Source organism: Panthera tigris, chromosome D2 (genome assembly GCF_018350195.1).
Source record: "Panthera tigris isolate Pti1 chromosome D2, P.tigris_Pti1_mat1.1, whole genome shotgun sequence".
In the NCBI taxonomy this organism is placed as follows: Eukaryota; Metazoa; Chordata; class Mammalia; order Carnivora; family Felidae; genus Panthera; species Panthera tigris.
Window position 1 is genome coordinate 32,564,326 of NC_056670.1, and position 14,261 is coordinate 32,578,586.

The window sequence follows — 14,261 nt, forward strand, 5'->3', positions numbered from 1 at the left end:
CACAAAAGGTGAAAAGAAAAAAAAAATCTAGGCATACTGGTACAGAAAATGATCAAGTCACAAAGGAAGAGAACAAGAAAGGAAATAAAGGGTAAAGGAATTACAAAACACTCTGAAAACAAATAACAAAATGGCAATAGTAAACCCATATCTATCAATAATTACTTCAAATGTAATGGATTACATCCTGCAACCAAAAGAAACAGAATGTTGAAATAAAAAAATAATACCCAACTATACTGTATACAAAAAGCTCATTTCAGTTTTTAGGACACACACAAGCAGAAGTGAAGTTGATGGTAAAAGATATTCCATGCAAATGGAAGCCAAGAGGAAAGCAGGAGTAGCTATACTACCAAACAAAACACACTTTAAGCCAAAGACTGTAGCAAGGGACAACGAAGAGAATAATATAATAATAAAAGGTCAATTCATAAAGAGAATATAAGATTTCTGAATAGTTATGCATCCAACACAGAGAACCTAAATATATAAAGCAAATGTGACCAGAATTGGAGGGAAAAATACACAGCATTATTTATAACAGCCATATTATGGAAGCAACCTGATGTCCATTGATAGATGAATGGATAAAGAAGAGGGGGTATGAAATATAACTCAGCATAAAAAAGAATGACATCTTGCCATTTGCAACAACATGGATGGGTCTAGAGGGTATAATGCTAAGCGAACTAAGTCAGAGAAAGGCAAATACCATAAGATTTTCACTCATATCTGGAATTTAAGAAACAAAACAAATGAGCAAAGGAAAGAGACAAAAAACCCAGACTCTTAAATATAGAGAACTGATGGTTACCAGAGAGGAGTGGGTTGGGGGGATGGGTTAAACAGGTGATGAGGATTAAGGAGTACACTTGTTTTGATGAGTACTAGGTGATATATGGAATTGTTAAATCACTATGTGGTACAATTGAAACTAACACTGTATGTTAACTAACTGGAATTAAAATAAAAACTTTAAAAGGCAATAAACAAACAAACAAACAAATAAATAGCAAAACCAAAAACAACCCACAAAAATCAATTGAATTAAATGGGCAGAATGACCTAAACAGACATTTTTTCAAGGAGGACATCCAAATGGCCAATGGATACATGAAAAGATGCTCAACATCACTAATTATCAGGAAAATGCAAATTAAAACCACAAGGAGATACCACCTCAAACCTATTAGATGGTTATCATCAAAAAGAAAAAAGATAACAAGTGTAGATGAGGATACGGAGAAAAGGGAACATTTTGCACTGTTGGTGAGAAAGTAAATCGGTTCAGCCTTAATGGAAAATAGCATGGAGGTTCCTCAAGAAACCTAAAAATAGAACTACCATATCATTCAGAAAACCCACTTCTGCCAAAGGAAACAAAATCAGTATAGTGAAGAGATATCTGTACTGCCATGTTCATGACAGCATTAGTCACAATAGCCAAGGTATGGAAACAACCAATGCATGCCATGGAATCCCTAAGGACTCCATGTAGCCAAATCAATTGTGAAAAAAGAAGAAAAGAGCTGGAGGACTACTACATGCTGATTTTAAGACTTAATACAAAAGCACAGTCATCAAAAGAATGTGGTACCGACATAAAGACAGATATACAGATCAATGGAATAGAAGAGAGCCAGAAATAAACCCTCACATATATGGTCAAATGATTTTTGACAAAGGAGAAACAACCATTTAATGGATAAAGGGTAGTCTTTTCAACAAATGGTGCTGGGAAAATTGGTATCCACACGCCAAAAAAAAAAAAAAAAAGTTGAACCCTTATCTAACTCTACATTAAAAAGTTAACTTGGGTTAAAGACCAAAATGAAAGACCTAAAATTATAAAACTTATAGAAGAAAACATACAAAAGCTTCATGACATCAGATTGGGCAACAATTTCTTGGATATGATACTAGATGCACAAGCAACAGAGGAAAAAAAAGAGACAAAGTGGACTTCATGAAAGTTTTTAAATTTTGTGCATCAAAAGACAATATCAATACAGTAAGGAGGTAATCCATAGAATGCGAAGAAATTGTTGCAAACATATATCTGATAAGGAGTTAACAAACAGATTATATTAAAAAAACCCTAAAACTCAACAATTTAAAAAAACAAAAATGGAATTCAAAAATGGGCAAAGGATGTGAACAGACATTTATCCAAAGAAGATATACAACTGACCACTAAGCACATGCAAAGTTGTTCCACATCACTGATCATCATGGAAATGCAAATGAAAACTATACTGAGATACTGCTTCACATCTGTTAGGATGACTAATATAAGAAGAACAGAATATAACAAGCACTGGCAAAGATATGAGAAAAATAGAACCCTTGTTGGTAGGAATGTAAAATGGCACATCACTGTGGAAAACAATATGGGCTTCCATAAGAAAAATAAGATAGGATTACCATATGATCTAGCAATATCACTTCAGAGTGTATACCCAAAGAACAGAAAGCAAGGTCTCAAATAGATATCTGTATATCTACATTCACAGGATCATTTTCCACAACAGTTACAATGTGGAAGCAATCCAAGTATCTGCCAATGGATGAATGGATGAGCAAAAATGTGGTAAATACATATCCTGGAATATTATTCAGCCCCCAAAAGTAAGGAAATTCTGACATACGCTAAAACACGATGAATCTTGAAGACATTATATGAAGTGCAATAAGCCAGTCAGAAAAATACAAACTGTATGATTCAGTATCTATGAGGTATTTTTAGCATTCAAAATCATGAAGAGAAAGTAGAATGGTGGTTTCCAGGGGTTGGGAGAGGAGGGTAGTAAAGAGTTATTGTTTAATGGGTATATATTCTCAGTTTTATAAGACGAAAACAGTTTCGGTAATGGATAGTGAGACAATGATTACACTCTATGATAAACTGTACACTTAAAAATTGGTAATGTGGTAAATGTTATGTTTTTAAATTTTTTTTAATGTTTGTTTTTGAGAGAGAGAGAGAGAAAGAGAGAAAGAGTGTGAGTGGGGGAGGGGCACAGAGAGATGGAAACAGAATCTGAAGCAGGCTCCAGCTGCTGAGCTGTCAGCACAGAGCCCAACGCGAGGCTCGAACTCATGAATTGTTGAGATCGTGCCCTGAGCCGGAGTCAGACACTTAACAGACTGAACCACCCAGGCACCCTTAATTTTTTTTTTTAAGTTTATTTATTTTTGAGAGAGAGAGGGAGGGAGGGAGGGAAGGAAGGGCAGAGAAGGGAGACACAGAATCTGGAGCAGGCTCCAGGTTCTGAGCTGTCAGCACACAGCCTGATAAATGTTATGATTTAACTATTTTATTTCCATAAAAAAAATTTGGAAGAAAAAAAAAAGAGACCCTAGGAGATTAGGAAAAGAACTCATGAGAAAAACTGTAACAGGTATGTATGCCTGGGTGGCTCAGTCAGTTGAGCGTCCAATTCTTGATTTCGACTCAGGTCATGATACCAGGGTTGTGGGATCAAGCTTCGCACTGAGTCTGAAGCATGCTTAGGATTCTCTCTTTCTCTCTCTCCAGCTTCCCCTCTCCCCTGATTGTGCTCTTTCTCTCTCTAATAAAATAAAAAATATATAACAGAACAGCTACAAGATATACAGTATAGGTTGTGAACATTCAAGATACATTTAAGAAGAGTTCCAAAAGAAAATAAATTACAGTGAAGCAACAGTGAAGCAGTATGCAAATTTTTCTGAATTCAGGACTTAAAGTTCCAGAGGGAACAATAAAATTAAAAATTTAAAAATCAAAAATAAATCAAATGGAACTAGATAAAAGAATATAAATATTAAACAGGGAGCATGTACAACAATGGTATAGCATAAACTGAGTGACAGCTCTTTGCACCTGAGAATTTTTTTTTAATTAAAAATAAAACACAAAAATGAACTATTGGGACCTCATCAAAATAAAAATCTTCTGCACAGTAAAGGAAACAATCAGCAAAACTAAAAGGCAACCGATGAGGGTGCCTGGGTGGCTCAGTCGGTTAAGCATCTGACTTCAGCTCAGGTCATGATCTCGTGGTTCGTGAGTTCAAGCCCCGCGTTGGGCTCTGTGCTGACAGCTCAGAGCCTGGAGCCTGTTTCAGATTCTGTGTCTCCCTCTCTCTCTCTGACCCTCCCCCGTTCATGCTCTGTCTCTCTCTGTCTCAAAAATAAATAAACATTAAAAAAAAATTAAAAAAAAAAAGGCAACCGATGGAATGGGAGAAGATATTTGCAAATGACATATCAGATAAAATCTATAGAAAACTTATCAAACTCAACACCCAAAAAACCAAATAATCCAGTGAAGAAATGGGCAAAAGACATGAACAGACACTTCTCCAAAGAAGACATCCAGATGGCCAATCAACACATGAAAAAATGCTCCACATCACAATATAAATCAAAACCACAACAAGATACTACCTCACACCTGTCAGAATGTCTAACATTAACAACTCAGGCAACAACAGATGTTGGAGAGGATGTGGAGAAAGAGGATCTCTTTTGCACTGCTGGTGAGACTGTAAACTGGTGCAGCCACTCTGGAAAACAGTATGGAGGTTCCTCAACAAAATTAAAAATAGAACTACCCTATGACCCAGCAATTGCACTACTAGGTATTTATCCCAGGGATACAGGTATACTGTTTCAAAGGGGCACATGCACCCCAATGTTTATAGCAGTGTTATTGACAATAGTCAAAGTATGGAAAGACCCCAAATGTCCATCGATGGATGAATGGATAAAGAAGATGTGGTGTATATATATACAATGAAGTATTACTCAGTAATCAAAAAGAATGAAATCTTGTCATTTGCAACTATGTGAATGGAACTAGAAGGTATTATGCTAAGCGAAATTAGAGAAAGACAAAAATCATACGACTTCACTCCTATGAGGACTTTAAGATACAAAACAGATGAACATAAGGGAAGAGAAGCAAAAATAATATAAAATCAGGGAGCGGGGGGACACCTGGGTGGTTCAGTTGCTTGAGTGTCTGGCTTCAGCTCAGGTCATGATCTCACAGTTCTTGTGAGTCTGAGCTCCACATCAGGCTCTGTGCTGACAGATCAGAGCTTGGAGCCTGCTTGAGATTCTGTGTCTCCCTCTCTCTCTGCCCCTCCCCTACTCATACTCAGTCTTTCTCTCTCAAAAATAAATAAACATTAAAAAAAATTATAAAAACAGGAGGTGGACAAAACATAAGAGACTCTTAAATATGGAGACAGAGGGTTACTGGAGGGGTTGTGGGAGGGGGGATGGGCTAAATGGGCAAGGGGCATTAAGGAATCTACTCCTGAAATCATTGTTGCACTATATACTAACTTGGATGTAAATTAAAAAGTGAGTAAATTATTTAAAAATCAATCAATCAATCAATCAATCAATCAATCACACAAAACCACCAGGCCATGCATGGCATTAATAAATCATGAACTAAGGACAATACAGCAATGTATTTTTTTTTAAGTTTATGTATTTTTGAGAGAGCGCGTGTAAGCAAGGGAGGCACAGAGAGAAAGGGAGACGGAGAATCCCAAGAAGGCTCCACACTGTCAGTGCAGAGTCCAACGTGGAGCTCAAATCAACAAACCATGAGATCATGACCTGAACCAAAATCAAGAGTCGGACACTTAGCTGAGCCACCAAGATGCTCCAGCAATGTATTTTTTATATTCATTTTGTTTCTTAATAAAAAAGGGGAAAAAAATGAAGCAAATATAATCAAATGTTAAAACTTGACAAAATGAGGGATGGATACATGTATGTTCATTATAGTAGTCTCTATTTCTTTCTCTCTGAATATTTTAAGTATTACATAAAAATCAAGAGAATGTAAAAGATCAAAGCCAAAAAATTTAAGTGAAAAGGGAGGATGTCAAAGACAGCCTATGGAAAATGGAGCAGTTTGGTATTGCAGGGAAAGAATGTGAATGGCAAAAACAAAAAAACAAAAACAAACAAAAACAAACAAAACACCCAACCAAAAAACCAAAACAAAACATGCTCAAAAATGCAATTTATTATTTTATTAAAAATGGAAAAATCTTTAACATGTCCATGTAGACTATGTAAAAAATGAAAAGACAAAGAAAGAGCAGCTGAGAAAACAGGCAGAGGAAAAAATAAGTGTTGAAATAGGTTGTTAGGGAAACAGGATAACATGTGGAATGGTTATCCCTGAATAGGGAAAACATAGCTCTTCCACTAAAACTTTACTGAAAGAATTATTTCAGAAACAGATTAGAAAGGTTTTATAGCCTTAGGAGCTACAAGTTAAGTAAATTACAATTATCAAGCTTTCATTTTTATCTGAGAAGTATGACATATGGTCATTGCTGAGCAGAAAGCAGGAGAAGAAAATGGAAAGTTCAAAAATAAATGCTCATTTGGATAAGTTTTGCTCTATTTTGTAAAATGGAAAATTTGACTTTATAAATGAAACTGCTGGCACAAGGTGAGTCTGAACTTTCTTCTAATTCACTCAGGGTAAAAGATTAAATAAACGTATCATTGTGGAAATACCAATAGTTGACACTTAACTTATAATACATATTTTTGTTCAAATTCACCTCAACCAGTAATGGATTTGAGGGGCGCCTGGGTGGCTCAGTTGGATAAGTGTCCGACTTAATCATGATCTCATGATTCATGAGTTTGAGCCTCGCTTGGGGCTCTGTGCTGACAGCTTGGAGCCTGGAGCCTGATTCAGATTCTGTGTCTCCCTCTCTCCCTGCCCCTCCCCAACTCATGCTCTCTCTTTCTCTCAAGAATAAATAAAACATTTTTTAAAATTTTTTAAAGAAGAAAAATGGATTTGAGAAATGAAAAGATTTATTTATTTATTTATTTATTTATTTATTTAGTAAGCGAGCACAAGCAGGACAGAGGCAGAAGGGGAGGAAGAGAGAGAATCTGAACCAGGTTCCACAGTCAGCACAGTGGGGCTGGATGTGGGGCTTGATTCCACAAATGTGAGATCATGACCTGAGCTGAAATCAAGAATCAGATACTTGACTAACTGAGCCTACCCAGGCAACCCAGAGAAATGAAAAGGCATATTTAATAACTTCATCCAAACAAACACACAGAAGATCCAAATCTCTCAAAGGAACTTTCCTTGCAAATACATACCACACACATGCAACACACAAATAACTCAAATTATCTTGTTGTATTTATTAGCTACATTTTGGCAAGTGAAGGCAATTCCCTGAATTTCAATGTTATCGTGCAAAATGAAATTCATCCTTTTGACTTTTCATCACTCATGTCTGCTGAATTCAAATGCTCAATATCAAAGGTATTACTATACCGTAATTGAAATTTTTCTGAGGTAGAGGTCTAAAACAACAGGTTGTGTTAAAGATATAAAATGTTGAAGTCATTTAAAGTTTATGCTATCATCAAAATTAGTTGAATTTTTGTAAATATTTGTATATTTCCAAAAGGATGTTATCCCGCCTTTCCAACTGGGCATCATCAATCAGTCGTTCCAAAGACTCAACATATACTAGAACATTTAGCATCTGAAAGATCTGGAAAGTACGAACCAACGTAGGTAGTTAAATTGAAACGAAAATATATGCAAATCCTGATTACCAATCTTGGATCTTTTCACTACCCCCATTAACTTCACATTTCAAGATTACACTTGCCTTAGAACATGACAGAAAATAGCAAAAAAGGTGAATCTCTGCAAAGAGAATATGAACCATCTGAAATAAATGATAAAAGAGACTCAACTGCATTATTCTAACTTGTAATTAACTACAGTTCTGATTAATTTATAAGATTGTGTTCCATACTTTTCTGTCTCTGAATCCAGAACGTTTCTTCTTTTTCTCTTCTGGATGAGGCTCGAGACAAATACCTGCAGCCTTTTTTTCATGGTTACAAACTTCCCCTTCATCTTTATTCTTCCCTTTATCACCAACTTCACTCTTCAGGTTGTTTATAGATGGTGGAGATTCTGCAAGGGCCCTAGATATGCAAAAAAATAAATTTGCATTAATCCAGAAATAAATATTTTCAGGTACAGTTTAGCGGGAGCAATAGTAATGAAATTTGTGAAAAGTTCTACAGGAAGAGGTTCCTTAAAAAGTTAAAAATAGAACTATCGTATGATCCAGCAATTCCACTTCTGGCTCTATATCCCAAAGAACTGAAAGCAAGAGTCATGAAGAGATTTCTGCACATTCATGTTAACAGCAGCATTATTCACAACAGCTAAAATGTTTGAAGCAACTGGGATGTCCATTAACAGGTGGGTGGATAAAGATAATGTGGTATATACATACAAAGAATAATATTCAGCTTTAAAATGACGGGGATGATACCAAAAGCATAGGCAACAAAAAGCCAAGAGACAAGCAGGATTATGTGAAACTACAAAGCTTCACTACAGTGAAAGAAACAATCAACAAAATGAAAAGACAACCTATAGTATGGGAGAAAATACTTGCAAACCATGTATTTAATAAAGGGCTAATATTCAAAACATAGAGAACGCTTATAAGAGCCAAAAAAAAAAAAAACCCAAATAACCTGATTAAAAAATGGACAAAGGAAGTGAAGAGACATTTCTCAAAAGAAGATACATAAATGGCCAACTATACATGAAAAATGTGCTCAACATCAATGATCATCAGGGAAACGCAAATTAAAACTGCAATGAGATATCACCTCACACCTGGTAGGATGGCTTTGGTAACAAAAAAAAAAAAAAGAAGATAACAAGTGGAGGTGAGGATGTGGAGAAAAGGGATCCCTGGTACATTTTTGGTCAGAATGTAAATTCATACAGCCACTATGGAAAACAGAATGGAAGATCCTCAAAAAAACAAACAATAGAACTGCCAAATGATTCAGGAATCCCACTTTGGGTATATATCCAAAGGAAATGAAATCAGGATCTCAGATATCTATATTCCCACCTTCACTGAAGCATTATTCAGAGTAGCCAAGGCATGGGAAGCAACCTAAATGCCTCTCAATCAACAAATATATAAAATGTGGGGGCACCTGGCTGGCTCAGTTGGTGGAACGTGTGACTCTTGATCTCTGGGTTATGAGTTTGAGCCCCACACTGGGTATAGAGATTACTTTTAAACATCTTTAAAAAAACACCCACAAATAAATAAAATGTGGTATGTGTGTACTCCCCACCCACAGGAATACTATTCAGCATCAAAAAGGGAAGGAAATCCTGCCATTTCTGGCAACACAGATGAACCTAGAGGGCATTATGCTAAGCGAACTAAGCCAAACACAGAAGAACAAGTACTATATTATACCACTTACATTATGAATACAAAAGAGTCAAACTCATAAAGGCAGAGAGTGGAATGGTGCTTTCCAGGGGCTGGGGGAGGAGGAAATGGGGAGATATTAGTCAAAGGGCGCAAATATTTAGTTACACAAAGTAAGTCTTAGAGATCCACTGAACAGCATAGTGCCTACAGTTAACAAAACTGTATTGTATACTTAGACATTTGCTAAGAAGGTAGATCTAATGTTAAGTGGTTTCTCCCTAAAGCAACCTATAATAATAACAAATTAGAGGGTTAGAGAAAACTTCTAAAGGTGATGGACTGGTTTATGGCATACACTAATGATGGTTCACCGGTATATACTTCTCTCCAACTCCTCAAGTTGTAGGCATTAGTTATGTACAACTTTCTGTATGTCAAAAAAATTTAAGTAACTCAGAAAAAAAAAAACTAAAAAGGAAAGGATATCATATTGCATGCCACAACATTGTTGAACCTTGAGGACATTACACTAAGTGAAATGAGCCAAAAAGACAAATACTGTATTATGACCTTACTTATATGAGGCATCTAACAGAGTCTATTTCATAGAGACAGAAAATAGAATGATATAACCGGGGGCTGCAGGGAGGGTGAAACAGAGGTATTTAATGGGTAATGAATTTTAGTTTTGCAAGATGAAAAAGTTATAAAGATCTCTTTAACAACAGTGTAAATATACTTAACACTACTTAGCTGTATACTTAAAAATGGTTGGGATGATAAATTTTGTTATTTTTTTAACCAAAAAAAAAAAAAATGAATTGGAAGAATAAGTGTGAGACCAAAGGAATCAAAAATTGATACTGAAGTTAAAACATGTACATAACAAAATTCTACAGGAAGACAAAAACCTAATGGGCTTACCAAGTTAATTCAATTATCAGTAGCAAGAAAAAACCTGAATGTACAGGAGAAGCCCCTCTAGCTAGAGTTTGAAACTGACAATCTATTCTATAAAGATTTTTCCTAACTTCTTCATCCAAGAGAATGATTCTATTCTTTCAAACTGCTACATGATTTGGTAACTGAACCATATCATAATTTATGTTACTTTTGTATTCCCAGAATCTACCTTGCTCTTTAACTATTAGGGGGACTCAAATGACTTCGTTGTTTTTACAAACCAAAAACTGTCAAATATCAGCACTGTCATATGGTTCAACATAATAGGTAAGAACATTAAGAGACTGGTTGTTCAGAAAAAGGAAGGAAGTAATAAAGATTAGAGTAGATATATACAAAATAGAAACTAAAAAAACAACAGATCAATAAAACCAGAAGCTGGTTCTTTGAGAAGATCAATAAAATTGATAAACCTTTAGCCAGATTTATTGAGAGAAGAGAGAGGTGAGAGAGAGAGGGAGAAAGAGAGAGGGAAAGAGAGGACTCAAACACAATCAGAAATGAATGAGGAGAAATAATGACTGATACCACATATATACAAAGGATTATAGGAGAAGATTATGAAAAATTATGTGCCAACGGAGGCACCTGAGTGGCTCAGTTAGTTAAACGTCTCACTCTCACTCAGGTCATGATCTCATGGTTCTTGAGTTCAAGCCCTGTGTCAGGCTCTACATTGACAGTGTGGAGCCTGGTTGGGATTCTCTCTCTCCCTCTCTCTCTCTGTCCCTCCCCACTTGTGCACGCTCTCTCTCTCTCTGTCTGTCTCTCTCAAAATAAATAAATAAACTTAAAAAAATTATGTGCCAACAAATTAGACAACCTAGGATAAATGGATAGATTCCTAGAAAACATATAACCTCCCAAAACTTCATCAGGAAGAACCAGAAATTTGAACAGATCAATTACCAGCAATGAAATTAAATATTAAATAGGCAATCAAAAACTCCCAACCAACCAAAGTCCAAGAGCAGATGGCTTCACTGGTGAATTCTACTAAACATTTAAAGAAGAGTTAATGCCTGTTATTCTCAAAATATTCCAAAAAATAGAAAAGGAAAGCTTCCAAATATATTCTATGAGGCCAGCATTACCATGATACCAAAACCAGATAAAAACACTACAAAAAAAAGAGAACTACAGGCCATTATCTATGATGAACATAGATGCAAAATCCTCAACAAAATATTACCAAATTGAATCCAACAATACATTAAAAATATCATTCATCACAATCAAGTGGGAGTTATTCCTGGTATGCAAGGATGGTTCAGTATTCACAAATCAATCAATGTGATACATCACATCGACAAGAGACAGGATAAAAACCATATGATCATTTCAATAGATGCAAAAAAAGCATGTGACAAAGTATAACATCAATTCATGATAAAGCACTCAAGAAAGCATGCTTAGAGGGAACATATCTCAACATAATAAAGGCCATATACAAAAACCACAGCTACCATCATACTCAATAGTAAAAAACTGAGAGCTTTTCCCCTAAGATTAGGAGCAAGACAAGGATTGCACTCTCCCCACTTTTATTAAATGTAGTACTAGAAATCCTAGCCACAGCAATCACACAAATAAAAGAGATAAAAGGAATCCAAACTGGTAATGAAGTAAAACTTTCATTATTTGCAGATAACAATATACAATATATAGGAAACTCTGAAGATTCCACACACACATACACACAAAAAAAACTAGAGCTGACAAATGAATTCAGTAAGGTTGAAAGATATAAAATCAATATACAGAAACCTGTTGCATTCTCATACAAAATACACTAATACAATATTCTCATACAGTACCTTCTCATACAATATACAGAAACCTGTTGCATACACTCATAATAAAGTAGCAGAAAAAGAAATTAGAAAACAATCCCATTTACCATTGCACCAAAAATAATAGAATACCTAGGAATAAACTTAACCAAGGAGATGAAAAACCTGTACTCTTCAAACTATAAAACATAGATAAAAGAAACTGAAGATGAAACAAATGGAAAGATATTCCATGTTCATGAATGGGGAGAACAAATATTGTTAAAACATCCATACTATCCAAAATTAACTACAGATTTAATGCAATCCCTATCAAAATACCAACAGTATTTTTCACAGAATTTGAACAAATGGTTCTAAAATCTGTGTGGAACTACAAAACACCCAAAATAGCCAAATCAATCTTGAAAAAGAAGAACAAAATTGGAGGTATCACAATCTCAGATTTCAAGATAAACTACAAAGCTGTAGTATTCAAAACAGCATGGTCCTGGTACAAAAAGAGACACAGAGATCAACAGAACAGAGAGCCCAGAAATAAACCCATGATTATATGGTCAATTAATTTACAACTAAAGAGGCAAGAATATGCAATCGAAGAAAGACAGTCTCTTCAAAAAATGGTGTTGGGAAAACTAGACAGTTGCATGCAAAAGAATGAAAGTAACGCACTTACACTACACATAAAAAATAAACCCAAAATAGGTTAAAGACCTAAATGTGAGGCATGATACCATAAAAATCCTAGAAGAGAACACAAGCAATGATTTCTCTGACATTAGCTATAGAGACATTTTTCTAGGTACGTCTCCTAAGGCAAGGCAAATAAAAACAAACAAGCAAACAAAAAAATTAAACAAACAAAAACAACTACTGGTACTATACCAAAATAAAAAGCTTCTGCACAGCAATGGAAACAATCAACAAAAACAAAAAGACAATCTACTCAATGGGAGAAAATATTTGCAAATGATGCATCTGCTAAGGGGTTAGTGTCCAAAATATACAAAGAACTTCTACAACTCAACACCAAAAAAAAAAAAAAGAAATAATCTAATAAAAAATGGGCAGAAGACATGAACATTTCTAGAAAGAAGGCATGACATAAAGATAATCAACAGTCACATGAAAAGATGCTCAACATCACTTATCATTAGGGAAATATAAGTCAAAAGCACAATGAGATATCACCTCACACTTGTCAGAATGGTTAAAATCAAAAACACAAAATAAACAATGTGTGGAGAATAAGAAACCCTTGTGTACTGTTGGGGATGCAAACTGGTGCAGTCACTGCGGAAAATAGCATGGAGTTCCTCAAAAAGTTAAAAATAACATTACCCTACAATCCAGTAATTTCACTATTGAGTATTTACTCAAAGAATATGAAAAATTAATTCAAAACAATAGATGTACCCCTGTGTTTACTGAAGCATTACTTGCAACAGCCAAAATTTGGAAGCAACCCAAGTGTTCATCAATAGATGAATGGATAAGGAAGATGTGGTATATATAGACAAGGGAATAATCCTCAGCAATACAAAAGAATAAAATCTTGCCATTTGCAACAATGTGAATGAATCTAGAGGGTATAGAGGGCATAATGCTAAGTGAAATAAATCAGTCAGAGAAAGACAAATACCATATGATCTCACTCATATGTGGAATTTAAGAAATAAAACAAGTGAACACAGGAAAAAGACAAACAACAACAACAACAAAATAGACTCTTAAATATAGAGAACTGGTGGTTGCCAGAACTGGGGGGACGGATAAAATAGGTAAAGAGGATTAAGAGTACATTTATCATGATGAGCAATGAATAATACATAGAATTGTTGAATCACTATACTGTACACATGAAAGTAATATAACACTGTACATTAATTATACTGGAATAATAAATAAGTAATAGGGTGCCTGGGTCGCTCAGTCAGTTGAGTGTCTGACACCTGATTTCAGCTCAGGTCATGATCTCAGGGTCATGGGATCAAGCCCCACATTGGGCTCCACACTGAGCATGGAGCCTGCTTAAGAACCTCTCTCTCTCTCTCTCTCTCTCTCTCTCTCTCTCTGCCCCCCCCCATTCCTCTTCCCTGCTCATGCATTGTCTCTCTAATATAAAATAAAATAAATTTAAAATATTATACTGGAATACTAAATAACAATAAAAACTTTAAAAAACAAAAAGAAGAGACTGGACACTATTTTTTTTTTTAAGAGAAAGTTTGTTTTT

At 35.2% G+C, this 14,261-nt stretch overlaps 1 protein-coding gene across 8 annotated transcripts in view; it reads right to left on the reverse strand.

Annotated features, from left to right (window-relative positions):
- The window catches only part of MICU1 (mitochondrial calcium uptake 1), a 246,943-nt gene that overhangs the window by 165,035 nt on the left and 67,647 nt on the right, over positions 1-14,261 (reverse strand). For all 8 annotated transcript variants that reach the window (XM_042960435.1, XM_042960438.1, XM_042960433.1 and 5 more), the window contains exon 3: positions 7,824-7,998. In XM_042960435.1, coding sequence (XP_042816369.1) covers positions 7,824-7,998 — 175 coding nt within the window. The remainder of the gene's footprint in view (positions 1-7,823; positions 7,999-14,261) is intronic.